The 27,955-nt window shown below is 54.4% G+C and overlaps 1 protein-coding gene across 2 annotated transcripts in view; it reads left to right on the top strand.

Annotated features, from left to right (window-relative positions):
- The window catches only part of PPP2R2C (protein phosphatase 2 regulatory subunit Bgamma), a 109,500-nt gene extending 84,416 nt beyond the window's left edge, over positions 1-25,084 (top strand). For both annotated transcript variants that reach the window (XM_033106459.1, XM_033106460.1), the window contains exons 6-9: positions 5,747-5,911; positions 15,228-15,397; positions 17,381-17,472; positions 22,203-25,084. In XM_033106459.1, the coding sequence (XP_032962350.1) occupies positions 5,747-5,911; positions 15,228-15,397; positions 17,381-17,472; positions 22,203-22,494 (719 nt within the window). In that variant the 3' untranslated portion in view covers positions 22,495-25,084. The remainder of the gene's footprint in view (positions 1-5,746; positions 5,912-15,227; positions 15,398-17,380; positions 17,473-22,202) is intronic.
- Positions 25,085-27,955: the final 2,871 nt, after the last annotated feature.

The raw sequence follows: 27,955 nt of genomic DNA, 5'->3' as shown, positions 1-27,955 counted from the left end.
CAAAGGGTGCTGAGGTGTCTGGCCTGCCAGGTGCTGCCCTCACCAGCTTTCCGGGGGTTTGAGTGTGTCTCCAAGCTCAGTTAGTTGCTGTGTCTGCAGAGTTATTGGTTGAGATGTTGCTGTGAAAGCCCATCACGACGTTGGATAATATGTGTGAGCTTCTTGGTATTTTGGGGGTACTTCCCATATCCGGTTCCCACTTGAGCTCCTCGTAGAATGGACCAGTGACACTTACTCATTTCATGTGCCCAACTCATTTTATGGTGAGCAGAGATTTGCCCAGTGGATGAGTGATGGCCCTTTGTACCTGGGCCGTTGTGCAGGTGAGTGGGATCTGCACAAGGTTCACAGAGGTGCAGCTCAGTGGAATGAGGGCCGCTGGAAAGGCCGTCGCCTTTCCTCTGACATTTCATGGGCCCTCCAAGTAGGATCCATGCAGCTCCGAGACTGAGCACCAGCGACGGTGCACGGTGCTGCTGTGACCCCAGCCGGTCCGGGCCATCAGGCGATGCCCTTGGCAGCAGGAGATGAAGGAGTTTCTATAAAAATCTCTGCGAACCTGATGACTCTGCAGAAGGCCCGCCTGGATGACGTTCCTTTCCGTTCTGTGTCCTTGGCAGGAAGAGTCACAGACCTCTCTGGGGCGGGACAAACCCGTTTCCGAGCTTTGCTGACTCCCCAAGCTGTGGCCTGAGCCACGACCAGGCAATCATGACGGGCCTTGAAGACCCAGCAATGTGTTTGAGTTCTCTTGTGGACATGGGGGAGGCCACCAAACAGGGCAGTGGGAACCCAACCCCTACTTTAGGGGGTGATCATAGGCAGGGAGCCCCGCTGAGGCGGAGACGCCTGGGCTGTGGTGCAGAGCAGAGGGATCTCCAGGCAGAGGAGCCCCAGGACTTGGCGGCTGTCAGATGTGGGAAGAGGGAATGGGAAGGATCAGGAAGCTACCCTGCCTCCTGGTTGGGCGTCCCAGGCTGGGGGTGCTACAACGGAATTATGGAGAAAGAAGCATTCTGGGATGGCTATAGAGAACGACGTCCATGCCACTAGCGTTAGGCCCATGTCATTATTCGCCAGATCCCAGGAAGCAGCCAGAGTGTCTGAGTTTCCTGTGGCCAGCATAACAAACTTCCACAAACGGGGCAGCTTAAAACAACAGAAAGCTGCTCTCTAATAGTCGTGGAGGTCAGAAGTCCCACGTCAAGGTGTGGCAGGGCTGTGCTCCCTCTGAGGCTCCAGGGGAGGGGCCTCCTGCCTCCGCCAGCTCCTGGGGGCCCCAGGCGCTCCTTGCACCCTAGTTTTTGCCTCCGTTGTCACATGGTCTTCTCTGAGCATCTCTTATAAGGGCACTTGTCACTGGAGCCCACCCTAACCCAGGGTGATCTCATTTTGAGGTCCTTAACTTGATATCTGCAAAGGTCCTTTTTCTAAATAAGGTCGCATTCACAGTCTCTGGGGGTTAGGATGTGAACGTGAATTTGGGGGAGGCCACCCCTCAACCCAGAGTGCTGGAGGAAAATACCCTATGATTAGTAGAAGGGTGTGGGACTGGAGCGCCCTTTGCGTGACCTGCGTCTCTCTCCCTCTACCTGTGCCTGACAAACTTTCCTTGTAGGGAAAATCATTCTTAGCTGCCAAAGTGCAATTAGAAGTTGAACAAAAGCCTGTCAGACAGTTGCAGTACGACGAGATGGAAAACAGGACATGGATGATGCGTTCAGCTTTGCCGGGGGAGGGACGTGTAAATGGACTAATCACGCTCGTTCCCAAGGGAGGTCAGTGCCCGACCCTTGTGAAACCATGTTCCACAAGTGGATTCATGCAGCTGATCTTGAGACGGGGAGAGGCCACCTGGGAGTTAGTCCTCAAAATGGAGGGTGTTCCCCGGTCATGCCCAGCCCCTCATTTGGCAAATGGGGGAAACTGAGGCTTTAGGAATGGAAATTACTTTTGCATGTGGCACTGACTCTTCCAGACAGAGCTTCTGACCCAGCACTGGTCGCTGCCAAAGTCAAAGCCACTACGTATGGTCACTGTTGGAGCAAGTGTCTCTTAGTCCCGAGCATGCAGCCATGTGGGTGTGAGTCCAGGAGGAGTGTTTGCGGTGTCGGTTTGGGGTATAATTGTGCCATGGAGGCATATTCTGCAGCTACTTCCCTTGTCAGGAGTCCTTCAGGCCCCGGTTTTACGATGTGACTAAGGGACTCAACAGGGACAGCCCGACTCAGTAATTAATTCCTGTCACACCCGAGACAGCAAGGAGCTAGGCAGCAGGCATGGGCAGATCCTTGGTGAGCTGAGCCACAGGTCTTGGAGAGGCCATCCCAGGGCCAGGTGACCGTGGACTCGGTTAGATGGCCATGCCCGGAAGGACACTGCTGTTCCAGAGGTGCCAGGTGTGGCTCTGGACCCTGGGATTCAGAGACACACGTTGACCAGGACTGGTTTTGTCTCCCTCCACCAAAGTCACATGCAAATGAAAGCTCTGTGTTTGACAGCTGACTTTTCCTGGCACCCACTGTATCCAGAGTCCTTGTTTTGGAAATAGGAAGAGAGAGTCTCTGAGTGATGCTTGGGCTGTGAGAAGCTTGGTCCAGGGCTGTGGGTGGGTCCCAGGCATTGCAGAGACTGTCTCCCCAGCCTGCGCACGGGGCCCTGGATTCACATGCTTCGCCCTTGGGCCAGCTCCGTGTTACCACGGTTCAGAGGTGTTAGCTGCAGAGGGCTGCAGGCAGAATTGGGCCCTGCATACTTTTAAAAGCCGTCATGACCTCATCCAGATTCCTAACACGTGTTTGGAGAAGGCAGGCGAAAGCCAGGAGGAAACAGCATCATGGTCACAAGGCCGTCAGGAGCGGTTAAGTGGTCACCTGCAACAGGGAGCAGGAAGCAGGAAGTGCACACTCTGTAACCGAGGCAATGGCCACACCCATTTGTGTGGCTTTGGTCCCCAGGTGAGTCTGGGAGCAGGACTTGGGGGCCTGGAAATGAGGCTCTGAGCCCCCCACGCTCTCTGTCCACCAGGGTCCACAGCTTTCCAAGCTAAAAAGACAGTTTATATTTAAATACTAGCTTTAGTCTCCACAAGCCAGAGAGTTCAGACACCATACCTCTGATCCTTCTCTGTTGAGCTAGGTTCTAGAATGTTCTGAGGCTGGAAAGGAAAGCGTGTTGGACACTGAATCAGTCAGGAGGATTAGGTTATGCTGTAATAACAAATAATCAGAAAGACTCAAAGCCTTACAAGAGCCCAGGGGCATTTCTCGCTGTACTCAGTGTCCCCTGCAGGTCTCCTGAGGCTCAGGTCTCACGGCAGAGGGAAAGGAGTCACGGCAAGCCACGTGCTGACTCAAATCTTCAGCCTGAAAGTGACACATGCCACCTGTCACTTCTATCCTCCACTCATTTGTTGGCAAAAGCAACAAGTCAGCTGGCTGCCCTGAGTTCCCTCAGGCTGATGGACAAGTTTTTCCCTGGAATGTTCAGAGAACTACCTGCAGGCAAGACATCTTCACTTTATCCCATTGAGTCCTGCCTGCCTTCCAAGGAGGTTATAACCATAGGAAACATGGGGAAAGCATGTGCCCGCTAACAAGGGACACCACCGGGGTTTGAACCCGCCCTGTGTTCCCTGAGGCCTGGGCACTCCTGACCCCCTCAGGCTTCCTTCGGCTTTCGTGTCTGGAGTCCTGCAGAGAGAACTTTGTGCCTGTCTGCCCAGACCCTCGGGGGCGGAACGCTAAACAGGTGCCCTACTGATGAGGATGACATCTCAGTAACCACTACACTTCCCTCCAGACACCCTCTTAAGTTCAGTAAGAAATTAAAGTCGTTCTGAGCCGGCAGAGCCTCCTGGAAAGCTGTCAGCAGGTGCCTAGACCACGAAGGAGGAGGTTGCAAGGCTGATGTTGACAGAATTAGCATCACTAAAATCTTGGTGCTTTTCCTGTCTCAACCTGTAGTCTCATTTTTCATGATTTAATCTCTGCTTCTTATCGTACCAGAAACCCACAGTTTCCAGGGAAACTGTTTCTGGTGCTGGTGACATAGCCCCCTTTCCTCTCCCTTTACATTTTTATGTGATTCTAAGTTTCTGGTTGCTGATGTGCTTCCAGGAAGCAAGATTTGAGTGTGAGCACAGAGACCCTCCTCGCTGCTCTGATCTCACAGAATCATCATCTTTCCTGCTATTTTATAAACTCTCGTGTTTACAGAAATCAGAAAATGCCTCTTTCTTATGGAGAGAGGAAGCAGCCTAGGGTGGGAGGAGGATGGAGGGCTGACAGCAGATGAGCCTCAGAGTTTCAGTTGGTATTTTCCAGATAAAAAATATTGATGGCAATGGACATTCATTGAGCTCTGAGTTGTGTTAAACAGGGTGCCAAGGCCTTTGCCTCTTCTAGTCTTCGCAGCAAACCTATGAGGTTATAGCTGTTAACCCATTTTACAGATGAGGAAACTGAGGCATGGAGATCTCGGGAACTCACACGATCACATAGCCAGGAGCTGGCTGAGCTGGGATTCAAACTCCAGACTCTCTGACTCCTGGGCCCCTGTACAAATGCAGAAGGAGGAGGGGGCATTTCATTCAGAGGGAACAGGCTGTACAGAATCCCATGTAGGACTGGGGAGACCAGAGACAGAGGGGAGACCAGAGAGGAAGGTGCCTTTAGGGCAGAGTGACCAACTAGGATCTGAAGCTGGAGAGGTAGCGAGAAAGGCGGGGGTGCCAGGCCTGAATGCTACACCAGGGGTTCCGACTTGCTGTTGGCAATGGGGAGTGGGCAGGAATCCAGCCTTGCCAATCACTGCTGAGTCACCCTGGACAAGTTGCTTACCCTGTCTGGGCTCCAGCGTATCAGTCAGGGATTTGCAAGCAACACAATTCTTGACCCTAAACAAAATCTGGATTTATTGGCTCCCGTATTTAATAGTCCAGGGGGCATGGCTTCAGGTGCAGCCTGATCCAGGATCCAGAGGTACTGGTAGATCGCTCCACTCCATCTTTGGTGCTGGATGCCCACCCTCAGGCTCCAGGGTCCCCTTGTCTCGGGAGCACATCCAGGCCCCTGCTCTCCACTCACGCTGCCCAGCAGAGGTGAAGGAGCTGCGCCCCAGAATTCCCAGTATCCCAGGCCAACACCGTATGCTCATCCTGCACAGTGCTTGTGAGTGGGAGGTAAAAGGCGCAGATCAGAGCTGAAAACTCAGAAAGGCAGAGGACCTTTTCCCCAAAGGCGAGGCTGGCTGCTGTGGGCAGCAAGGCGAGTGGGTCCTGGAGGTGGGGAGGGGAGCCAACAGATGCCTGCACACCCAGCTCCGGACACAATTTGCAGAGTGACGTTCACCAAGAGTACCCAAGGTCCAGCATGCAGTAGGCACTCAATAAATGCTCCCTGCCTTCTGCTTGGCTACTGATGGGGAAAGTGGGTGGAGCAGGAGGCCTGACGAGTCGCCCTGCCACGTGGGCTAAGCTGCTGATGGGCACTGGCTGGGGAGAGGGCACAGGTCAGGAGGGAGCTGGCTAGTCCAGCCTTGTGGGCACCGTGGATGGGCAGCCAGAGGGGCAGCCAGCAGGCCTGGGGACTCTCTGGGGTGGGTGTTTGTCCAGGAGTCTCAGGAACGGAGAGGCAACTCAGACGTGGGGTAGACGGTAGACGGGGTTTGGGCAGAGGTGTCGGGAGATGCGGAAGGCAGAGCCGCGGGGGGCCGTCCCTTCACGGCTGGTCCTTGACCTGGATAGACATAGTGGACATCAAGCCGGCCAACATGGAGGACCTCACGGAAGTGATCACGGCGTCCGAGTTCCACCCGCACCATTGCAACCTCTTCGTCTACAGCAGCAGCAAGGGCTCCCTGCGTCTGTGCGACATGCGGGCGGCTGCCCTGTGCGACAAGCACTCCAAACGTAAGTGCCCACGCCCGCGTTTTATTCTAAATGAGGTGAGAGACCAGCGGATGGAGAGCAAGGGCATGACGTTATGAGGAGCATCTTGGAAACGGAGGAGAAACTGCAAGGGGTCACGTGGGGCAGGGCTGGGCGGAGCCCCTGCAGAGGTTCATTAGAGAAGAAACGGGGTCCCAGGGTGGGCCGCAGAGGCAGGAGACGGGCGCCACTCTGGGTACTATTTGAAGGTTGATCCGGCAGGCAGTGCCAAGTGGGATGTGGACCAGGGTGCTTCCAACGTTTGCTTTGCGCCTAAGGGTGACGGTGGGGCCCTTTCCTGGGAGGGGCACACTAGGGGAGGGGCAGCTGGGACCAACAGGCCAGTTTTGGACACAGTGAGCCTGAGATCGATTGTATGGAGCTTACAGTTCTGCAGTTCAGAAGTCCGACATGGGTGTCGGCAGGGCTGGTTCCTTTGCGGAGGCTCTGGGGGGAATCCCAGCTTTTTCCAGCTTCCAGGGGCCACCTGCATTTCTTGGCTCATGGCGCTCTGCCTCCGCCGTCCACTTTTAAGGACGCCCGTGAAGACATGGGTAATCCAGGCAAAGCCCCCTAATCTGGAGGTCAGCTAATTATCAACCTCAGTTCCCCTTGGCCGCCCAGGTTCTGTGGAGGAGGACGCAGACAGCCCCTGACAGGGCACTGCCTCTGGCCACCTCATGCCCACTGCCTGTGGTTCAGGCCACTAGTACCCCGAGGTTTGCCCGTGTTCAGCTCTGGGTCAGCCTGACATGGAATAAGACTGGGGAAGAGAGGCATCTGTCTGTGTCTGTACTGCTGGGCCCCGCCCTGACCATGTGTGAGCCCCGTGCCAGGGAGAAGTCCACGAGACGTCATGGTACCTCCTTGTTTCTAGGGGCCAATGCTCAGAAACGTCCTGAATGCCCACCAGAGCAAATGACCAAGTCAATGATGATGCCATCCGTAGAATGGAATTGAGGAGACAGAGTACCAGAGAGCAGTTTCCAGGCTCTCGGCCTCATGTGGAAAGGTGCTGGCTCGGGTAGTGGATGGCCATCACCTGTGACTAGTTGGCCATCAGCTGTAACCAGTTAGCCATTGGCCACTGATACAATTGCCGTGGCTGAGCTAGCAAGCGCAGATTGCAGTTAGCAGGTAGAGTCGGTTGGTTGGCAGAGAAGTGGACGGTGGGTTGCGGCTAGCAAGTGGGGTTAGCAAGCGTGGATGGAGGATTGCGGATTATGTGGATCGTACTTCCAGTGTCTCGCCTGGACGCCAGCGAGACTGGGGTTCAGGAAGACCCCTTGTTGGGGTCCTGGTGGACGTTTGTTTTTGTGTCTTGACCAGCCACCAGCGAGAATATAGTGGTTTGACTCTCCTATCTATGGCCCCGTTGTTCCTTTTCGGCCTCACATATCCTGCGTTCTTGTGTGGGGAGCGGGACCAGAGACCCTGCATGATGGGAATATTGTTCAGTCATTTCAAATATTGATTTAGAAAGTTTTTAATGACACGGAAAAATGATTTGTTAAAAGATCCCATGGGGAGAAGAAAGCATGGCAATGACTTCTCTTCTTTACCCCCGAAAAAGGGAAAGAGAGAAAGCAATGGAAAGAAATATGCCAAGGAAGTGTCTCCGAGCGGTGGGCTCTGAGAAGTGGTTGTTACTTTCTTCTCTACATGTGTCTGTGTACTTGTACACAGATTTCAGCGCTGAGTCAAGAAAAACTGTGTGTGTGTGTGTGTGTGTGTGAAAGGTGGTGTTTAGGGAGGACATGGTTTTGTGTACCCCACAATGTTTGAGCGTTGTTCTTTGGTGGGCTGGAGGTGGCAGTCACAGACCCCCTGGGCTTTTGTAACCTTGACATCCTCTACCGCGTTCCCCAGAGGGTCTGAACAAACAGAGCAGCCACCCACTGGGGCAGCTGTCACCTGTACGTTCCTGAGCAGGCACAGCTGCTTGGATCCCGGGCATGGAACTGTAATAGGCCTGGCGGTGTTCGAGCTGCGTGTGAACCAGCCTACAGACTCAGTTGCAAGAAACAGAACTTCATTTTCGATGACTCAACTCAACTGTATTTCACCGCCCCCACCTCCCAGGGCTGCAGTGAACATTAGGGCTATGGTGGAGTCCGCCTCTCCCCAGATCACACTGAGGTTCCAGAAGGCTGTGGCAGGGCCACGGTATGAAGGAAGGGACCTCACGGCTTCTGACCACCACTGGCCTTTACTCGGACTGGTTAGGCTGGGGCCAGGGCTTCTGCTGAGGAAGTTTTGCATAAATGCAAAATTATGCTTCTGGCATAAATGTTCATAGGTGAAGTTGGTCTCTAGTTGTCTTTTCCTACACCCTCTTTGCCCAGTTTTATTAAGATTTTTCTACTCTTGTAAAATGAGCTGGGCCACTTTTACTCTCTTTTCCTGGAACAGTTAGTCTCTCAAAGTCTTAGTAAAATCCAAGTGTAAATCATTTATTGTTATTTTTACAGGTTTTAAAATTAACTAGGGAGTTAGTTTGGTGTGTTGAATTTGTTTGAAGTTTTTCTTCATTCCCAAACTTGATGTCCTACACGTGAACTTTCTGCGTAACACCATTGACACGACATTCCCAATTCTTTTTCCGTGCCTCCACAGCTTCCGTTTCCTTTTCCTATTTAATTTGCCGTAAGTAGTGAGAAGGTGAAATACCTGTCCTTCAGGTTGTGTTCGTTCTTAGTTCCCATGAGAAATCAAGGAAGCAGCCACTTAGCAGGTATTGTTTTTAATCAGAACACAAATGGCTGTTATTCAAGCTAGATTTTTACAAAAGGGACTTGGAGATTCGAACTCATTCTTTACATCTCTCTTCGATCCGTTCATTCAGTTACTGCTCAAAACTCAAGGACTGGCTGAGAGTGACGCCCCAGAGATGGGCAGTCACGGCACTGTGTCCCCAGTGGGTAAGACCATGGTTTTCTGTTCCCTGAGGAGGGCATCCCAATCACAAGCGGATGTTCACGGCTCCTATTGCACAGATGAGGGAACCGAGGCTCACAGAAGACCAGTTTCTTCCCCAGGCCCCCATCAGGGGCAGAGCCAGGGCACATGGGTGGCTGCCACTGGCCCACAGCTTCCTGTCTTTCTCCAAAGCAGTAGAAACCGAGGTCTTTTGTCTTCTAGTCATTATGACAGTGTAACCATGGAAACAACTATACATGAGTCCTCAAAATAGAGTTATTTCTGCTTTTAAGAGCACAGAATCTGCCAAAGGGAAGGGCTGTAACAGAGCACAGAGATTTCTCAGAATAGGTGGTAATGATAATCGTTACCCCTCGTGCGACCCCTACCACATCCTGTCCCTGTGTGGGGTGAATAACCTGGAGCTCAGAGGTCTAAAATCCAGGCTGCGTTCCTTCTGGAAGCTTCAGGGGAGAATCTGTTTCCTTTTCTTTTCCAGCTTTTAGAGGCTGCCTGCAATCCTCCTCCATCTTCCAAGTACAGCACTCCAACCTCTGCTTCCATCATCCCATCTCTTCTGCCTTTGGCATTCCGACTGCCCCTCGGGAGAACCTCTGTGGTTATAGTGGGGCCATCGGGGAAACCAAGACAATCTCTGCAGCTCAAGACCCTTAATCACATCTGCAGCCTTTTGCCATGTGAGGCAATATATGCCATTGATTGTTTACCACATTGAGGCACAGAGAGGTTAAGACATTTTCTCAAAGTCACACAGCTAGGTAGAACCAGGATAGATGTTTCAGTATCTCATGTCTATCAATCTGTGCTCTTTCTCAGTTTTCACAGAACCCTTGTGGGAATTGTAGGTGAACCAGGTTCATTTATAGGGGATGCGTGGGGTAACCCCAGGACTCACCCCGGTAATGGATCTGGGGTAGAAAGCTGAGACCCAGCCACCCTCTGCTGGGGAGGCTCCAGATATTTAGGGGTAAAACCGGGGCAAAGCCTCCCCACAGATGTAACAGAGCCCGGTGTGCAGGCTCTGTGGTGGGATCCTGAGGCCCGTGTGGCAGGAACAAAGCAGGGGAGAGGCGGGAGGTGAGGTCAGAGGTCAGTGTGTAGAGGAGGGGCAGCGTCAAGAGGGCTGGACAGACCACGGCAGGCAGCGAGAGCTTTGGGTTTACTCGGAAAGGACTGGAGCCAGAGGGGGCCCTGGGCAGGGCCCGATTCCGCTGGCTGCTGAGTGCCGAGTAATCTCGGCACTCAGGGGGTGGGTGTGGGGGCCATTTGGGAGGTTGGCGTGTTCACTCAGGCACGAGGTGCTGACGCTGTGAGCAGGTGGGCACGGGGAGGCGTGCAGGTGTGGGTCAGGCCCTGCACCTGCACGGGAATGGGGAGAGGAGGGAGGAGCGGGGCTGCAGGCCCTGTGCCCAGCGGAGGCGCCCGCCTCGTGCAGACGGGCTGATAGGTCCATAGGAACCTCCCAGGCAGGGAGGTGTCCGGGGCGGGGCCGCGGCTCTGACGCGGGGAGGTGGTTGGTGGAGGCTTCTCTGGTCCTTGAAGAAGGGAAAAGAACAAACCCTAGCAGAGAGGGGTGGGGGTGGGGTGAGGGCCCCACAGCCTGTCGGTGGGCAGACAAGGGGAGCCCGGCTGCAGTGGGGCGAAGGGCAAAGGTCAAGAGGTGGGGGCAGGTCACGCAGGGCCAGGGGCCACAGTGGGGGTTGGATTTTATTTTGTCTGGTGGGGTCTGTCAGCCGGTGCTGAGCAGGGGACAGTTAGAAGCAGAGAATGACAACTGTCAGCTCTTCACTGGCGAATGTTCCTCGTGCCCATCAGCTTGTGGAGACTCCGCTAGCCGCCTTCTCTGCGCAGCCTCAGCCTTCCTGGGGGCGGGGTTGGGAAGGCGGCCAGCAGGAGGTGACGAGGTGCCAGGTACCCGGGGTACACTGTGACCCACACCCCTTCTTCCCCCTTTTACTGCTGCGTAGACCTCCCCTAGGGCGGCTCCCGGAGCCCAAGAGAGCAGCCTGGACACACGTGCTAACCATTTCTTGTGGGTATCCTTGTATAATATGAGAGCAGAGGAGGCACCTGTTGCCAGGCAACCGAGAGCAACCACCCAGCAGGCCGCCATCTGCTCCTTCAGGCCATGTCGTCCTGTGTGTCCTGTGTTGTCCCCCGCCAGGGACTGCAGGCCCCAACCTCCCCATGTCCAGTCTGTTTCCCTCCAAGGTCTGGCTGACCTGCATGACTGTCCCTGAATGTGTAGTGCCAGCCCATGCATTCCTACCACTAACCTGATCCCCTTCAGCCATCTGATCAACTCTGCCTGCTCAGTGTAAGGCCACCTCCCCACCCCTGCCCAGAGACCATCCACACACTAACAACCCATAGCACTGCCATGGAGAGGGACACAGAACAAGAACCGGGGGCACTGAGCAGCCACTTCCAGCAGGTGCAGGCTTCCCTGCTGGACCTAGAAACATAAGTGGAGTTGTATCAGAGGGGATGAAGTGTGTCGGGAGAGGTACAGAGAAGAGGTGGCATCAACAGGCAGCACTGGAAGCTTCTGTCTGCTCGGTGAGCAGGGCTGGGCCCTGAGCCAGGCTCCAGGCTGGGTAGGGATGCCAAGGGCACTGAGGACAGAGGCCAGACCCCTGTCCCAAGGGAGCGCACAACCTCACGAGGTGACCACACACCCGCGCTGGGGCTGTGAGGGCATCAGGGGTAAGCATTTGATTTCTTTGGAGCATCTGGACAAGATGCATAGAGAGCTGGGCACTGGAGTTGGGGTTTGGAAGGATGTATAGGAGTTGGTAGGAAAGATGGGCTACAAATGGGAAAGGAAATTTCAGGGAGAGAAAACAATGTGAAACAAAATAACTATACAAATAGTTACACAGTTTTACTGAATAGCCACCCCCAGTCCCTCACTGCCAGGTGTTGCCGGGTGTTACCTTTGGAGGTCCCATCACTCTGTTCTCCAGGTGAGGGAACTGGCATTCAGAGAGGTGAAGGAGCTTGCCTGGGTTCACAGAGTGTTGCTCAGCTCCACTGCATGGTATGTGGCAGGGCAAGGGCTAGGATGAGGCGAGCCAGATGCCCAGGGAACATTACAGGAGGCTTTCATTTCAGGTGACCCTGTGAGTTGTGCAGCGTGCTTCCCTAAGGGCCTTGCTTGCCTCCTGCTACTTGAGGCTCTGGGGCCCTGGTGGGAAAGGGGGTTAGAATGTATGTGAGGCGGGAGCCGCAGGCCGCTTGGGGCCGATTAGGAAGGAGCTCATCACACGTGTAGGAGCTTGAATCGTGATCCTGTGGGCCCTGGGAGCCATGCAGCGGTCTAAGCAAAGGCAGACGCCATCAGAGTCGTGTGTAGGGCTGGAGGGGAGTGCTGGCACCCGCCTCAGGCTTCACTTTCGTTTCCTTGGGTGCACAGGTACTTCAGAGCCTTGGCTGGGCTCCCTGGGGCCCCTTCACTTTACTTTGGTGACGGGGTGGGGGGGAGTGTGGGGGGGGCGGTGCTTCTCACCCATCCCCCGTGTGTAACAGCAGTGACACCATGAGACTCCCAGCAGGGACACCAGTGAGGGCCATGAGAGCTTTCATTATGCAAAATCATTAAAAAGAAATAGGATCGAGGTTTCTCCTGATTCCGAGCCCCCTAACTTTCAAATAATTAGGGAGGGGACAGAGGTGGACCTGAGCCCGTCACAAGAGATAGGGGCTCTGGGATGGCTCCTTTAAACTCTTGGCAGCAATAATTACTGTGAAATGTCCTTAGTGATTCCATCATCTAGAGGGGAGACCCCCTATCTCATTCATACCCTGGGGGGCTTGCAGTTGTGTGTGGTGGGGGGCAGAGCTGGACAGTGGCTGAATGGCATAGGGCATGGTAGATTGGGCTGTCACTTGGTAAAAAAAATTGTTGGTCAGAAACTTCATAGAAATGTTTCAAAAGAAAACTAAGAACTTCTAGGTATAATTTATTTCAGGCTTGTGAACATCCCTTCCTGTTAATCATTTGCAGCTCTGATCCTTTGGTGCTTAAAAAACCACCGCACATGCCCAATCCAGCCAGAACAGAGGTTGCAGTGGGCCGTTTGGGGTCCATTTTCAGTTATTGATTAGATCTTCCTCTCAGGCTTTGACCTTTGTGGTTGCCTGCTCCTTGAAGCTGGCGGGAGACCCAGCCCGTGGCTCTGTGACATGTGACAGGGTGGGTGCGTCGCTGTGCTTTGGTCCCCAGCCACCTACGTAACCCCACTGGGTGGGCCAGGAGCTCTGCAGCGTGCAGGGGTGAAGTGAGCTGGAAGTGGTATAGATGGGGGCTGGCCGGGGGAAATGGCCGAAGTGGATGAGGGGGTATCAAAGCCCCCTCACAATCGAGATGCAAGAGACAGACCCCGCTTTATGTTTTTATAACTTACCTCTGTTCTGACCACTAGTGACAGAAATGCTAGTTCAGTCAACAGAGGGTTTCCTCGCGTACCTGGGGTGGTGCTGGGGGCCACCTTGGTTTCTGCTGAGAGTTTAGGGTCTCTCTTGCCTCAAATCCTCTGCCCTGTTTCTCCCAGATAGTAGGTCTATACCCTTGATCATTTCATTAACGTAAGAAATCAAGTATTAAATTTCTTCTCTTTACTTCGGGTATCTGAGAGAAGAGGTGAACGTCATTGATCCTTTTTTGGCTTAACAAAGAAAAATTATGAATGTTTATACCTGCAGAAGTAAAGATGTCAGTGTAATCATTACAACCATGGCACAATACACGATTTTGTGAGATGACCAATCAGAATCCAGAGGTTCTAGAGGCTAAAGGTGACCTCCCAGGAGGTCTCCTTCCTCTCAGGAGGAAATCCCAGAGAAACTCACACCTCGCCATGTACTCCCTTTCTTCAGGCCCTTCTGTGGTTCCGCATTGCCTGTGGGGTGACGTCCTTCCCTTGGCTTACAGCGCCTTGCTCACTCCTTTCTCTGTCTACATGGCCTTCAGCTCGTCGCTGTCTCAGGGCCTTTGCACATGCTGCTCCTTCTGTCTGGAGCACCCTTCTCCTGGTACCTACACTGTTCTCTCCCTCACTGCGCTCAGATCTCTGCTCAAACATCATTCCCCACAGAGGCCCCCACCCATCTGGGACCCCTCACCTGCTTTGTTTCTCCTCCCAGCACTCCTCGCTGCCTGACTATAGCCTGTCCTTGAGTTTCATTGTCCGTCTCTGTGAGAAGAGCCTCCAGGAGAGTGGGGGCTTTGAGTTGCTTACAGCAGCTGCTCAGGGCCTGGAACTGTGGCTGGCACAGGGCGGGCGCTCCATATGGACTGGGTGCCTGAGAATGAATGAATGAATGCATGAACGAATGGGTACATGAGAGCATCCGATCAGCATGAAGGATTTCCAGCCACCCTGCAGAGGGGAGCTAGGTGGAGTGTATTTCTGGGAAAGGCGGGGACAGTGTCTACTTTGGACAACTGGGAGAGAGGGGTCCCAGATGCGGTCACAGGGCTGGAACAGACCTGGGAAGGGGATACGGGACTTTGTGACCAGGAGGAACTGTCGGGAGCGCGCTCTTCTGAGCCTCTGAGGAGATGTGATCAGCTCTCTGCTCCGTTTCAGGGCCTGGCGACCGCTTGGCTGTTTCCATGGGGACAGCTGGACAGGTCGTCACATGTTTAAGTCTCTCCATACTGGCTGGTCAATGGCTGCCAACACACCAGGATCCCCAGGTCCGTCCGGGGCCCATATCCTAAGAAGCTCATGCGTGGCCCCCAGGGACCCTAGTCCCTGCCCTGCCGCAGCACCAGGGCCATTGTAGGACCTGGTGAGCAAACTGGTGGGACAGCCAGCAGTGGACATGAGCTTAGAGGAGCTTGGAACAGAGGGTCCAGGGCCGGTTAGAGCCACAGGCAGGGGCCGGCCTAGTTCAGGACGCGGTGCCCCACAATGGACAATGTCAGGTCCCCTTACAAGCCTGGTTTTCAGCATCGCCACTAGGAGGCAGCAGAGCGCAGCACATCCAGTGTTTAAATGCTGACGCTGCTGCTTTCTTCCAGCTCTGAGACCTCAGGCGTGGTTTTCAGCCATCCATGCCTCAGTTTCCTTGGCGATAACGTGGGAATAATAATACTATTTGTATTGGGAGGTTAGATGCAGTAATGCACAGAAAGGGCTCAGCACAGACTGTGGCTCAGGGTCTCAATCCACATGGCTGGTTCTTCCCTCTCTTGCAGGATCCGTTGCCTGACAGCTGTTTAGTTATAGGTTTGATGAATGAATGAATGAATGACATACAGTGTGCTTCCAGGGTGGACACAGTCATGTGTCGTTCCGACCCCATGGGCAGGAGCAGTCTGGTGACAGCCATCATCTCTCTATCTCCACAGTTTTTGAGGAGCCCGAGGACCCCAGTAACCGCTCCTTCTTCTCGGAAATCATCTCCTCAGTGTCCGATGTTAAGTTCAGCCACAGCGGCCGGTACATGCTCACTCGGGATTACCTCACGGTCAAGGTCTGGGACCTGAACATGGAGGCGAGGCCCATCGAGACCTACCAGGTGGGCTGCAGCCTGGACCACCTTGGGGTCCCTCCCTGTGTGGAGAACTCCACCGGAGGGGGCTTCCTATCTCCAGGATGGCTTTCAGAGGCCACAGCTCGGCCAAGGGCAGAGGACCTGCTCAGCCCTGCCTGGCACGGAGCTGTGAATGTCCTCAGCTTACTGGCTCCTGCCCCAGGCCTGGCCTGCGGTCCGGGGCCCAGGGCACCAACGTGAGCCTCGGGCTGGCCCCGATTTGAGGGTACAGATGATTAAGGGTGCAAATAATGGCATCCCTCCCCAGGAGCCAGCGTCTGCCGTCCTGCCATAAGGCGGTAAGATTTGCCCTCTCCAGGGAGCGTCCATAGTGCACGGGAGCGTGTTACATTTCTAAGTCCTCAACCAGGCCTTTTAAGCCAGGCCTGCAGGACGTTGCACAGGGCACCTTCTTGGAAAATCTTTATTATTTACTATTTTTCTATTACAATCTATCCAGATATACTAGGGAGTAGAAAATAAAATTCTTGGGGTGTTCAAATAAAACAGACTTGAAAGACACATGAGACTGCTTTAAAGTTGCTTTAAAGCTGTTTCCAGTTATGTCTTTAGCTTGGGAGATTAGGGAGGCTTCTAGGAGGAGGTGATGTTTGTGCTGCACATCGTAGGATTAGTAGGGTGTGGTTGTGCAGATGTGAGTGGGAAAACACCTCCCCGCCCCAGTAGCCCCAGCTAAACCCTCATGTTTTCACCAAGTATTAGGAGCACATGGGGTTCCACACGCTTGACATCTGTCACCTCTATTTCTTACTGCCACTGTGAAGGGGGTGCCGTCAGTCCCTTTTGGCAGGAGGGAAGCTGGGGTGCTGAGAGGTTAGGATATGTGGGAGCTGCCTCGTAGCTGGACAGTGACAGATTCAGAGCCCATGTGGGAGCTCTATGCATCCCTTCCCTGTCTTCCTTCCTTACCAAGGCCTGGGGTAGGGAAGTATCCTGGGGGGGCAGAAGGAGCCCCTCTGGGAAGGGGTGCAGAGCTGAGAGGAGAGGACAGGGTGCTCCTGGAAGCCACACGCCCACAAGGACATCTGGTGTGGTTCTGGTCCATTACCCACCTTCCCTCAGTTCTACTCCTTCCTTGGGATGGATTCATGAAAGGGCCATCACAGCTCCTTGTGACAACCCCTCTGCAAGCCACGTGTGTTTACCAGGTGCTGAAGCCTAAGGGAAGTAAGGGCATGAGCAATCTGGGGGAAGGGAACAGCAAGTGCAAAGGCCCCGAGGCAGGGACACCGTTAGTGTGGTTAAGGATTGTGGAGGACCCAGCTGGAGCAGAGTGAGGAAGGGGAGAGAAGAAGAACCTGAGGTCAGAGAAGTGACGGGGCAGAGCCCAGGGAGACTTGTGGGCACTGGCGGCTTTTGAGCAGAGGTGTGACATGACCCAGCTTACTCTCACAGGGATTCCTCTGGCTGCCTGTGGAGATGGACTGGAGCCGAGGGCAGAGGCAGACGCAGGGAGAGCAGTTAGGTTTAGAGAGAGTTTGTAATAGGCTGGGATGTGACGCTCGGAGCAGGGTGCTTCTCTTTCCCCTTTCCTCCACTATGGTGCTCATGGCGACTGTTGGTATTCTCAGAGGGCATGACCCCACACCAAGCAGTGACATACGGTTCATCCCACAACGTCCCGTGAGGTCTGCACGCTTATCACTTTAAGGCTGAAGAAACCAAGGTTCAGAGAGGTGAAGTCACGAGTCCAGAATCACACAGCTGGGGAGGGGCGAAGCCAGGATTTGGTCCCTCTTTGTCACTGTGACTGTCTCCTCTCTGGTCAAAGCTCAGGATTGGCCATGTGCCAGGCTGTGGGCCCTTCCTGGTGAGCAGGGATGAGTCGGGAGTGCCATCCAGACCCAGAGAGCACAGCCCCTCACTGCTTAGTGACACCGTCTTCGTGGCGGGGGCCAGGAATGGCAGGAGCCCCTCTCGACTCACCCCGTCCCCTTCTCGTGCCAGGTCCACGATTACCTTCGGAGCAAGCTCTGTTCGCTATATGAGAATGACTGCATTTTCGACAAGTTTGAATGCGCCTGGAACGGGAGTGACAGGTAACCATCACACCTCGGGCCCCACCGTCTAACAGGGGAGAGTTCTGTCCAGTGGGGCCCCTGCTGGTGACCTGGGCAAATGCGTCAAGGGAATCCACTATTAATAAGACTCAAAAAATCAAGGTGTTCGAAAGAGTGCTGCCTTTCTCGTGGCAGGCACAGGCGTGAGCTCTCAGCTCTCAAATTCAGGACAGGAAACAAAACTTCACATTCTGTAACTACACTTAATGTCCATGTTGAACCCTCACTCCCTGAGTGGTAGTGAAAACATATTTAGTGCATTCCAGGTCCCCTGGTTGTCGGGGTGAGGGGTGTTTGCGGTGCCGGGACCTTCATTGGGCAGACAGCTTTGGCCACCCCTCCTCCCGCCATCAGTGCTGCAGCCGCCTGTCTCTAGCGCACCCCCACTTCAGGCCCACTAGGGCTGGGGGAGCACATCCCAGCTCCTGTGCAGGTCCCGCGCCTCTCACGGCCCCACCCACCTGGGAAATGGCCGTAAGCCCGAGTGAGTTCCTGTTTCCCCATCCCTCGGCTCAGCCCGGCACAGGGGCCCAGGTAACGACAATGCGGGGCCAGCACATCACAATGTCACATCACATTTTCACAATTGGAGCAAGTTTGGTGTCACCTCACTCCCCTGTAGTCTAGTCCAGTGTGGCAGGTGCAGTGACGGGGGTGCAGTGGGACCCTGCAGTGTTCCACTCAGGTGTTCATCCACATGGACCCCGTCAGTCATATGTGTCTGCCCAGGGGCGGGCTGGGCTCCCCAGTTCTGAGGGGTCCACACTGCTTCGGTCATGTAAGAGCGTCTGTGCTATGACCCTGTCTGGCTTTGGTCACAGGCAAGCTGGGACCATAAGGGTAGGTGGGTACGAGGAGAGGGAGGCCAGAAAGCCCAGGACCAGGAGGGAGGCCCCCAGAAGCAGCAGGCCCCAAGTGGGGTAAAGCCGCAGTGTCCAGGGGTGGGGATCCCTGAGAGTCTCTGCTGACATCCATGGGCCCAGGTCTCCGAGCAGGGCTGTGGTCTCAGTCAGAGGGACCAGTGTGGTGATTACAGGGCCACTTACAGATGCTTAGAAAGCCAGGATGGAGACGCTGGTGCTGCCTGAGACGGCTGACATAGCAGGCTCGGAGACATTGGCACTCCCTCGGGGTCCTTGCACCCAGGCTGACGCCAGACACCCCCAGTGAGGACAGGGATCCTCAGTTACCCCTGAGCTGCAGGCCCTGATGCATTGAGGTGTTCCCTGCTGAGCAGTGCCAGAGGGTCATGGGCTGGGGGTTCTATCCTTATTGCTGGCAAAAGGTGATTCCATCTGTGTGTGTGTGTGTGTGTGTGTGTGTGTGTGTGTGTGTGTGTGTGTGTGTGTGTGTGTGTGTGTGTGTGTGTGTGTGTGTGTGTGTGTGTGTGTGTGTGTGTGTAGCTCCCAGTGGTTATGAGCACTGCCTGCACTTCCTGCACATTGCCACCAGAGGGCACCTGTGAACAGGCGATGCCTGGCTCCCGTGCCGGGGCCAGCAAGCTCTGTTAAGACTGCTGCCCAGCCTGGAGCTTAGCTGTCCTGCCTCTTACAGCCGTTTCCTGCCATGTACTTTAGAAACCAGCCATCCCCAACCGTGGAGGTCTCCACCATCCCCTTACTGTTTCCCTCTCCACACCCAGCTCTGCTCCTGACCCCTGGACCCCTGTCCACATTGCACCTGGCTCACTCCTCCTTTCACCCGGCACGACCAACTCAACTCCAGGCCCCCTCCTCCAGGAAGTCATCAGGGTGCTCTCCACCCTGTCCCCCCAGCCGCCTGGGTTTTTCTTCCATGTCTTGGCATTTATCACATTTTTCTTCTTGCCTCTGTTTGCCTCCCCCAGTGGTTGGGGTGCCCTGGAGGTGGGACTGTAGTTCAGACCGTTCTGAGCCCCTCACTCGGGGCCTTGGGAGTGTCCAGTCAATGGGTATGGACGTTCTGGAAGGCATAGGGGTGTGCCACCTCCTTCATTTCATCCCGAGCGTTCCTCTGAGCCCAGCATGCCCTGTGGACAGGAATCCTGAGACAAATGAACCCTGGCCTCTGCCTTCCAGGAGCTCGGAGGCAAGGGGAGGAGCAAGCACTGCCCTCCAGGGCCCCACCCTTGCAGACCAAGCAAACCCGAATCCCACGGGGCTTAGTGTGTGTCCTTCTCATGTTAGTGGGGTGCTTACGGTATCCTGTTATGTAGATGGCAGCATAGAGATGCTAGATGTCTGATAACCCTCACAGCGATTTCTTACCCACCTCCAGCAAGACTTAGGTGGGCAGCCTAACGTATAGGAAAGGACCGCGGCTTTTGGGTCAGACACCATGATTTCTGGTCCACTTGCCACCACTCTCCAGCCATGTGTAAGCCGTTGGGCTGCCTGAGTCTGCTCACCCGGAATGTGGTGCTTGCTAATAAACTGTGACCTTCCAGGGCTGCTTTGAGGCTGAGATCCTGCGTGTGAAGCTCCTGGCAAGGCCACAGGTTCATACCAGCAGTGGATGGTTTGCCCTTGCACACATGGGTCTGTTGTCTGTCTTGGACCTGCCCTGGTTACCCACCTGAAAGAACCCTGCTGAGCCTCCAAGACCTACCTCAAATGCCACTTCCTCTAGGGAGCTCTCCTTGATACGCTCTACCTGGGAGGAGGGGATTTATGTCAACCAAGAGTCTTTTGGTTGCAGGAGTAAGAAAAGCCTAAGCTTGTTCTGAGCAGTCTGGGCAAGGCTGCCCCAGGGCTCATGCTGTATCTTTGGGACCATCTCCTCTGTGTCCATTCTCATCTCTGGTCCTCCCTGCTTCTTCTTACATACCAACGTCAACTTCTCCTGCTGTAGACGGCTCCTCCTTGCTGTTGGGGATGATGACCCCAGATAGTCCTCCTTCCGTTGTCCTCACAACCCCTCCCAGGGCCTATGGAAAATTCTCATGGAAGGATCTGATTGGCTTTGTTTGGGTCACATGCTCACTGAGCCAATCAGAATGGACATGGTTATAACCTTATACCACCGTTGTTCAGCAGGGGGCGCGTGGAGTGCTGTGATTGCAGGATGGCGGTTGCAGGTTTTCCCAGTGGAAAGAGCAGCCAGAATCATGGTCCCCACATGTGGAGGAAAATGAGGCCCAGCAGAGGTGAAGCAACTTGCCTAGATGCAAGCCAGGGCAGGGGCAGGGAGGGCACTCTGGTGATGGCCTAGCTGAGGGTCACACACTGGGTGGTCCCTGTGGGCTGAAATGGCTAGGCACCTGGACTGTGCGGTGCAGTGGCTGGCGCTCACACCTCTTAGAATAACTTCAAGACACAGACCTTGTCTGGTTCTGTGGTGTTTCCAGTCTCAGCCGACTCCCTGCTCCCACGTTGGCTGTGGGGGGTCACATTGTAGTGAGGTCTCCCAGGTCACGACTGAGGTGAGTGAGGGGACATTAGAGCCAGCCCAGCCTTCCCAGGACGAGCTGACTTCTGAGGCGAGAAGAGGGGCTTCCAGGGTGTGGGAGGCGGAGGGTGCGCTCTCCACACCCCGAGCAGTGCGGGGTGGGCCTCTCGCACCTGCGAGCCCCTCCACCGGCTACCTCGCGCCTCCACACCCGCCATTTAATTGTCTCCACAACAAACGGGTCTATTAGCAGGAATTAAGGTTTTAAAGGCAGAATTTTAGAACAGAAAAGAACAGCGCCAGAAAACACAAGAGAACTCTCTAGTCACCCTCCCTTCACCCCCAGATTAGACAGATCTCTTGAAAAGGCAGAACTGTTTGCCCACCTCCCCAGGGCATGGCAGGGAGTGCAGAGAGGTCCCCTCCACTCACCGCGGGTCGGCCTACACCAGTGTGCAGAGGGATGGCTGGCCCAGGTGAGGCCTCCGTGGACGCCCCCAGAACATCCATAGAAGAGCCACTTTATGGAGGGGTTGTATCCTCATTGCCCCCAAAACACCTACCTGAACTCTGAACAGGAGGTCAGAAAAAGCAGTTTGGGTGTCAAGGGGAGGTGACACATAACACTAACACTGCAGGTGGTGGGCATGGCCGTCTCCAGGGGCTGCACAGGTTGGGCAGAGGGCCCCCGAAGCCACTCGTGGGTGGGAACCCAAAGGGAATTCTCGGCCCAACCTGGCCAGGCCCCACTCCCAGTAAAACGTTCTTTCTGTGAAGGATCAGAAGTCTGAGTGGCCAACGCATAGGGAGAAACAGTAGATGGACGGATGGAAAATTCTAGGAGGTCTGTGAACACTTGCCCATGAGCGGTGTGCAAAGAGCATTCAGTTTGTTTAGTCACTCAGTTACTCAGAGAACAGAGGGTCCTGGGCCCTGCTGGGAGGGGCGGGTCTGGGTGACTCAGCGCCTGCCCTTTATACAGCACCATCTGCATTTATTTTCCTTGCTCCCCCCTCTGTTGTGGCCTTGTCTCCTGAAAGTCTGGGGCTCTCTGTCCTGGACTAAAGGGGAAAGTACAGGAGCAGATTTTCATGATGTTTGGGGCGGAGCACTAAAGGGCTCATTGCTCTTGGCCCCGAAGTCCAGATGGCGATGGCAGCTGACATGTGAGGGAGGACGCGACCCAAGGGAAAGGGGGCAGCACTGAAGGTGGTGAGGCCCCACGCCGCCTCCCAGGGGCTCCCTTCCCAGGGCGCAGTGGCCCTGCAGCCCCCGGGTTATCTCTTGAGAAGGGGCAGGTTTCTTTCCCCGCGTCGTCCACCTGACTCCTCTCCTCCCTCCAGCGTCATCATGACCGGGGCCTACAACAACTTCTTCCGCATGTTTGACCGGAACACCAAGCGGGATGTGACCCTGGAGGCGTCCAGGGAGAGCAGCAAGCCCCGGGCCGTGCTCAAGCCGCGGCGCGTGTGTGCGGGCGGCAAACGCCGGCGCGACGACATCAGCGTGGACAGCTTGGACTTCACCAAGAAGATCCTGCACACGGCCTGGCACCCGGCTGAGAATATCATCGCCATCGCGGCCACCAACAACCTGTACATCTTCCAGGACAAGGTGAGCTCTGAGATGCACTAGGCGTGCGCACGGGCCCGTCCTGCGAGCCAGCGTGTGCAGCCATCCCAGCACGACCATCAGACGACAGCACAGGAGAGGGAGCCAATTGCTGCGACAACCAGGACGAGGGGAGTGGCCCCGTCCCTCCCCCGGCGTCCCTAAGCCAGGCCACCTTTGCTGGCAGTTGTCAGTTTAAAAGAAGGAAAACAAAGGATTCACAGCCACAAACCGTGAAATGGACGTGATTGTCGGCTTTCAAGTTCAGGGTTCTTTCATTCCCGTACTTGACCTATGTGCGGTCTTTACCACATTATTAGAATTTTTACATCTCTGGGTTAATTTTCACTCCAGCGGTCCCTTTCAGGGGAAGCAGGAGCCAATGCGAGCTGTTTCTCTCAATGGCCTGTTTGGCCCCAGATCAGGGCTCTGGGGACAGATAACGAAGCTCAGACAAGCCAGCCAGGGGTCCTTTGGTTATAAATGGAGCAGTTTCCACTGTCTCAGAGCTGCCGGTCTCACCTTTGTGTTTTGGATCGTGAATTCATGCTGAGAATTTGCAGGAGCAAGCTCCTCTTTTAGGCTCTTTCCATGTCTTTCGATAGCCCCGGTCCCTTTCAGTTTCCTGAGAGGAAAGGGGGGTATGAAATCTCCCCGTGTATGCCTATTATTCTCACCACTTAACCAACCTTTGCTGTGCGTCTGCCTTGTACCAGGCATGGCACTCGGTCCTCACGGTACATTGGTTTAATCCCGACGCCTGCTCTGTAGGGCACTCTATCATCCTTCAACAGTCATTGGGCACCTCATGGGAACTCCTCCTGGGTGGGTCCATGACCTTTCGGCATCCTTATCGTGACCCTGGGAGGTGGCTGGGTGTCCGTTCATTTCTTCCATAAACGCCCACTGTTCACTGAGTGCCTGGCTCTGCGCCATGTGCCAGGGATTAAAAGGTGAACAATTTATCCCCCCATTGTACACAAGAGGAAACGGAGGCCCCGGAACAGTCTGCCCGAGGCACACCAGCCAGGTGGTGCAGTCAGGGACCCCGTCCAGGGTTTTACACAGGCGCCTTCCTCTCCATGGTGGTGGCTCACGTTAGAGCCACAGTCTAGTCTGGAAGGTTCTGGAGACATTGCTTCCTCTGTGAAGCAGGACAGAGCAGGTGGCACAATGACGGGGTACCTGGGAGGACCCAGGTGCCCACAGGAGAATCGAGAAGCCCCTGGTGGCTCCTTGCCGTGTTTGGTGACTTCAGGAGCTCGGCCCTCCACACGACTGCTTGTTGTGCCCTGGCCCCTTTTCCAGATGCGCTGGACCACCTCCGAAAGAAGATTGCATGTTATGACCATTTTAGGATACCTTTTATTTAGTGACCGCACAGTCTCCGGGGACACTTCCTCCAGGGCCACAGTAGTTCCTTCTGCTCTGTCAAGACCAGCTTTGTCCACTCTACCAACCACCCACGCGTCATCTTTGCCCAGGGAAGGCAGCCGGACCTGTGCTGTGCATTTTGATGCGGAAAGCAGCCGGCAAGAGGCCCCACCAAACCCAACCTTTTTTTGACAAGATGTAACCTAACCCAGGAAAGAGACCCACCCGAGATTTTTGTCAGTGGATAACGGTATACTTTTGTGTGTGTCAAAGCACAAAACGCATGTGCACTCACTTCCGGCCATACGATATTTACACAAGGAAATGGGTCCATTGATTTTCTTTTTTTTAATCAAAGTGAATGAAGAATGTTTGTTTATATATCACTGTAAAATCCAGGTGACCTGGACAGTATTATATGTACATATCTATTCTAATTAAAATTAACAATCACAGGATTGGATTCCTTTTTTCCCCCCTTTGTAAAGAGGTTCAAGAATGTGGTAAATTGTATAGAAACCTTGTTGAAGCCAAAATCCAGCTCTGAGGGCCTTACACAATTACTCGGATATTTGGCACGATCCATTTCCCTTTGTATTGAGATGCTGAGAGGAAACGTGCATTTACAGCTGGAGGTGTCTGTCAGATCACAGATTTAACACTTACCATCTGCCAAGTGCAGATCTTACACCGTATGCAAAAGGAGGTCTTAACACAGTTCCTGGTTCCTTACTTCTGTTGTAAACTTTGGATACCAAACCAAAGGCAAAGAAAAGATAAAGAAAAGAGAAAGATCTTTTCGGAAGTAAAACCTGTCTTTGGATCCCTGGAAACGAATGATGTTCAAAGCAAACTGTGAATAATAACGTGTGTTTCGAGAAAAGGTGTTGGGGGGAGGGGGAGAGGCCAAACGAGAAATGGCAGAAGGGCCAGTAAAATAGTCACAAACGTTGCTTCCTTAACTGGGTTTAAATTTTCTGCTCTTCTTGAATGTACGGGCATTCCCATAGTCATTGTGAAGTTGTTGGGTTGTTTTTATTTTTGTTCGAATTCTCTCGGAGGAGTGCTGTCGGCGGCGTTGGACACGTGGGGGTAGAGTAGGTGGAATCGACCACGTTGGAGTCTGTAACTCACAGGTGCGTTCTTGTTTTCTTTGGTGTTTCACAAATTACCCAACTGTTGAATAAAACTATAAATATGTGAATACCAGCTTTTTCCAATAAAATAACAAATGTTACCTTGAAAATGAAGCTCAGAATGGTGTTTGTTTTTAATGAGGCTGACCCAGGGCCGTGGGTCCGCTCAGGCGGCAATGTGGTGGACTCCACGTGGGTGGACACTGGGAAGCCTGGATCGCCTCAAGGCGTGGCTGCCTCGAGCTCCTAGCACAGCTTTTAACCTTTCCAAGCTCTGATGTCATCACCGAGGAAACGGAGCAAATGATAACACTCACCTGGCCGGTTTGAGTTGTGGGGGAGGGGCGAGCTTTCATGGGACACGGCCTGCAAAGCACAGTTCCTGGCACATAAGCCCTCAATAAACGGTAGCTGTTTGTTTTGAAGCTGGTGAGCATCATTCATCATGATTTCCAAATATTCTCACATTCTCCCATGATTTTTTTGGAACCTCACGTCCACTGTGAGAATAAGGTACATTGAGGCGATTGAGGTTCAGAGAGGTTAAGGAACAAGAAGGAGAGCACACAGCTAGCATGTGTTGGGGCCAGGTTTTGAGCTTGGGCGGGCTAACTCTTAACACAGTGCTCCCCTAACAGCACCACCGCACACGTGCCTCAGGATCCCAGGGAACGGGAGCCAGAGAGGAGAGAGACCACAGGGCGTCTCGGTTGGTTCTGGAAGCCAGGGCAGTCTAGCCCCGCCTGCTGTGACGGCTGAGATGAACAAGAGGATGTGTGGGGACGTGCTCTGTGTACCTGTGGGTCTCCCTGGCCCCTTCCTGGGAGGCTAAGCCTCTCGCCTCCACTTTTTTTTTTTTTTATAAGGAGGGCGCAGCTCACAGGGGCCCATGTGGGGATCGAACCGGTAATCTTGGTGGTGTTAGCACCATGCTCTAACCAACTGAGCTAACCGGCCACCCCACTCCTCCACTTTCAAGAGGGTGTTTTCCATGTCAGGCCCAGCAGGAGGAAGGCAGGAGCTGTTCTGGAGGGTCTGCTGGCAGGATTTTCATCGGCTAAGAGCATAAAGTTGGAGAAAGCTGCCTCCTGGCTGTGTGGCCTCTCTGAACCGCCTCTGTAAGATACATGCCTTCCCGGTGGGGGTGACTAATGAGCTAACAAGAAAGCTTGTGCTGAACCCCGTGGTACCGCTGTATGGGGGACCCCACCTGTATTATCTCACTGAGGCTTCGTGTTAGCCCTTTGGAGGGGGGAGGGGCTGAGCTATTGTTCTTCCCGGTTTCCACGCGGAGAACCCGAGGCTCAGAGAGTAAATCATTTAACTTGCTCCCAAATCAGAGAGCCCGTAGGGGTGGAGCCTGGATTCAAATCAGATGGTGGAAGCTCCGCCACATGGCAGCTGCTCAAAGGATGGTGACGGATATTGTGGCCGCAGCTCCACCAAACCCGGCTTCCAGCAGCACCAACTGAGCCCTGGCGTGGAGCTGTGTGGGTGTGATCAGGTTGTGGACCTTGAGATGGGAATGTATCTGGGGTATCCAGGTGGGACCAATCTATCATGTGTGTCTTTGAAAGCAGAGCACCTCTGCTGGCTGTCCTCAGAGGGAGCGGCAACAATGGAAAAGGGTCAGAGAGAGGGGACATGTGGACATGAGGGCTCCACCTGCCACCACTGGCTTTGAAGGTGGAGGAAGGGGCCACAGGCCAGGGAACGTGGGCAGCCTCCAGGAGCTAGCAAAGGCCAGGACGTGGATTCTCGCCCAGAGCCTCCAGAAGGAACCAGCCCTGCCCTCACCTTGATTTTGACCCAGGGAGACCACTGTCAGACTTCTGATCCACAGACTATAAGAGAATAAGTGTGTTGTTTTAAGCCACTCAGCTAGTGGTAATTTGTCGCAGTGGCCTAGGAAATGAATCTACTCAGGTGCCTTCATTCTGACCTCCCAGCCACCCCTTTCCGTTCTTGCCGCTTTCACAGGTGAGGACGCGCAGAGAGGTGCAAGCACCTGCCTAAGGCCGCACACCTGTAAGGAGGCAGCAGAGGTGGGGTCAGACCCCACATCGCCCTTCTTGAGGGTGAGACCCTGCTGAGGAACTCCCGGCAATACTCAGGGGGCCTGTAGCCAGATGGGGCAGACAGGGGTAGGCAGGGGCTCCTGGAGGCCAGGGACTTGAGGGGAGCTGGGGCGGGGCGGCCAGGCTGGCTGCCCTGTGGACGGCCCCCAACTCCACGCCAGGCTCTGGGCTCAGCTGTGGACAGGCTCCACAGGGGAGCATTTGAGCGGCTGCATGAAATAATGCTCACACTCTGCTCCCCTCCTGGACCCCTCCCAAATATAGACCACTGTTTGCTCAGATGAAAACATGATTGTCATCCCGTCTGTCCCAAGCCCTGAGAGCTCTGAGGCCCCTGACACCCACTGGGCTACGTCCGTGAGCCTTGGCCTGGCTCGTGGGGCCACTCGGTGCTGAGAGCTCCGTGGACACTTGTGAGCTGTTTCCTGCACCAGTACCATCTCAGGTCTTCCCCACAGCCACCCTAAAAGAGGATGCTGTGACTTCCCTTATTCTACAAATAAGGAAACTGAGGCACAAAGAGTCACAAAGAGGGGTGAGCTGCCCAAGGCCACAAACTTATGAGTGCTGGAGCTAGGACCGGATCCAGGGCAGGGTGTCCAGAAACTGGGTCCTGGACTCTGCCACCTGAACCACTTCAGGTCCCTGCAGGTAATTTCTGATGGGTGTTTCTGGGCCACTGCTTCAGTTCCTCTTCCTGGAACTGTCCACACCCGCCCCCTTCTCCCCCAGACTCCTGACCTAGAGCCTAAAGCATCCAGGCTGGGTCAGGGCCTGCAGAAGTTCAACCACCTGAGAAAACTTTAACAAAGGCTCACCAGCGTCAGCTGTGGTTTCCTAGCAACTGAGCCCCTTCTAGAGCTCAAAATAATTGCCCAGGTCCTGAGTGATTCATTT

The sequence above is a fragment of the Rhinolophus ferrumequinum genome, chromosome 5, assembly GCF_004115265.2.
Source record: "Rhinolophus ferrumequinum isolate MPI-CBG mRhiFer1 chromosome 5, mRhiFer1_v1.p, whole genome shotgun sequence".
NCBI classification, from domain to species: domain Eukaryota; kingdom Metazoa; phylum Chordata; class Mammalia; order Chiroptera; family Rhinolophidae; genus Rhinolophus; species Rhinolophus ferrumequinum.
The sequence above is the reverse complement of the archived record's forward strand: the minus strand, read 5'-3'. Positions and strand labels throughout refer to the sequence as shown.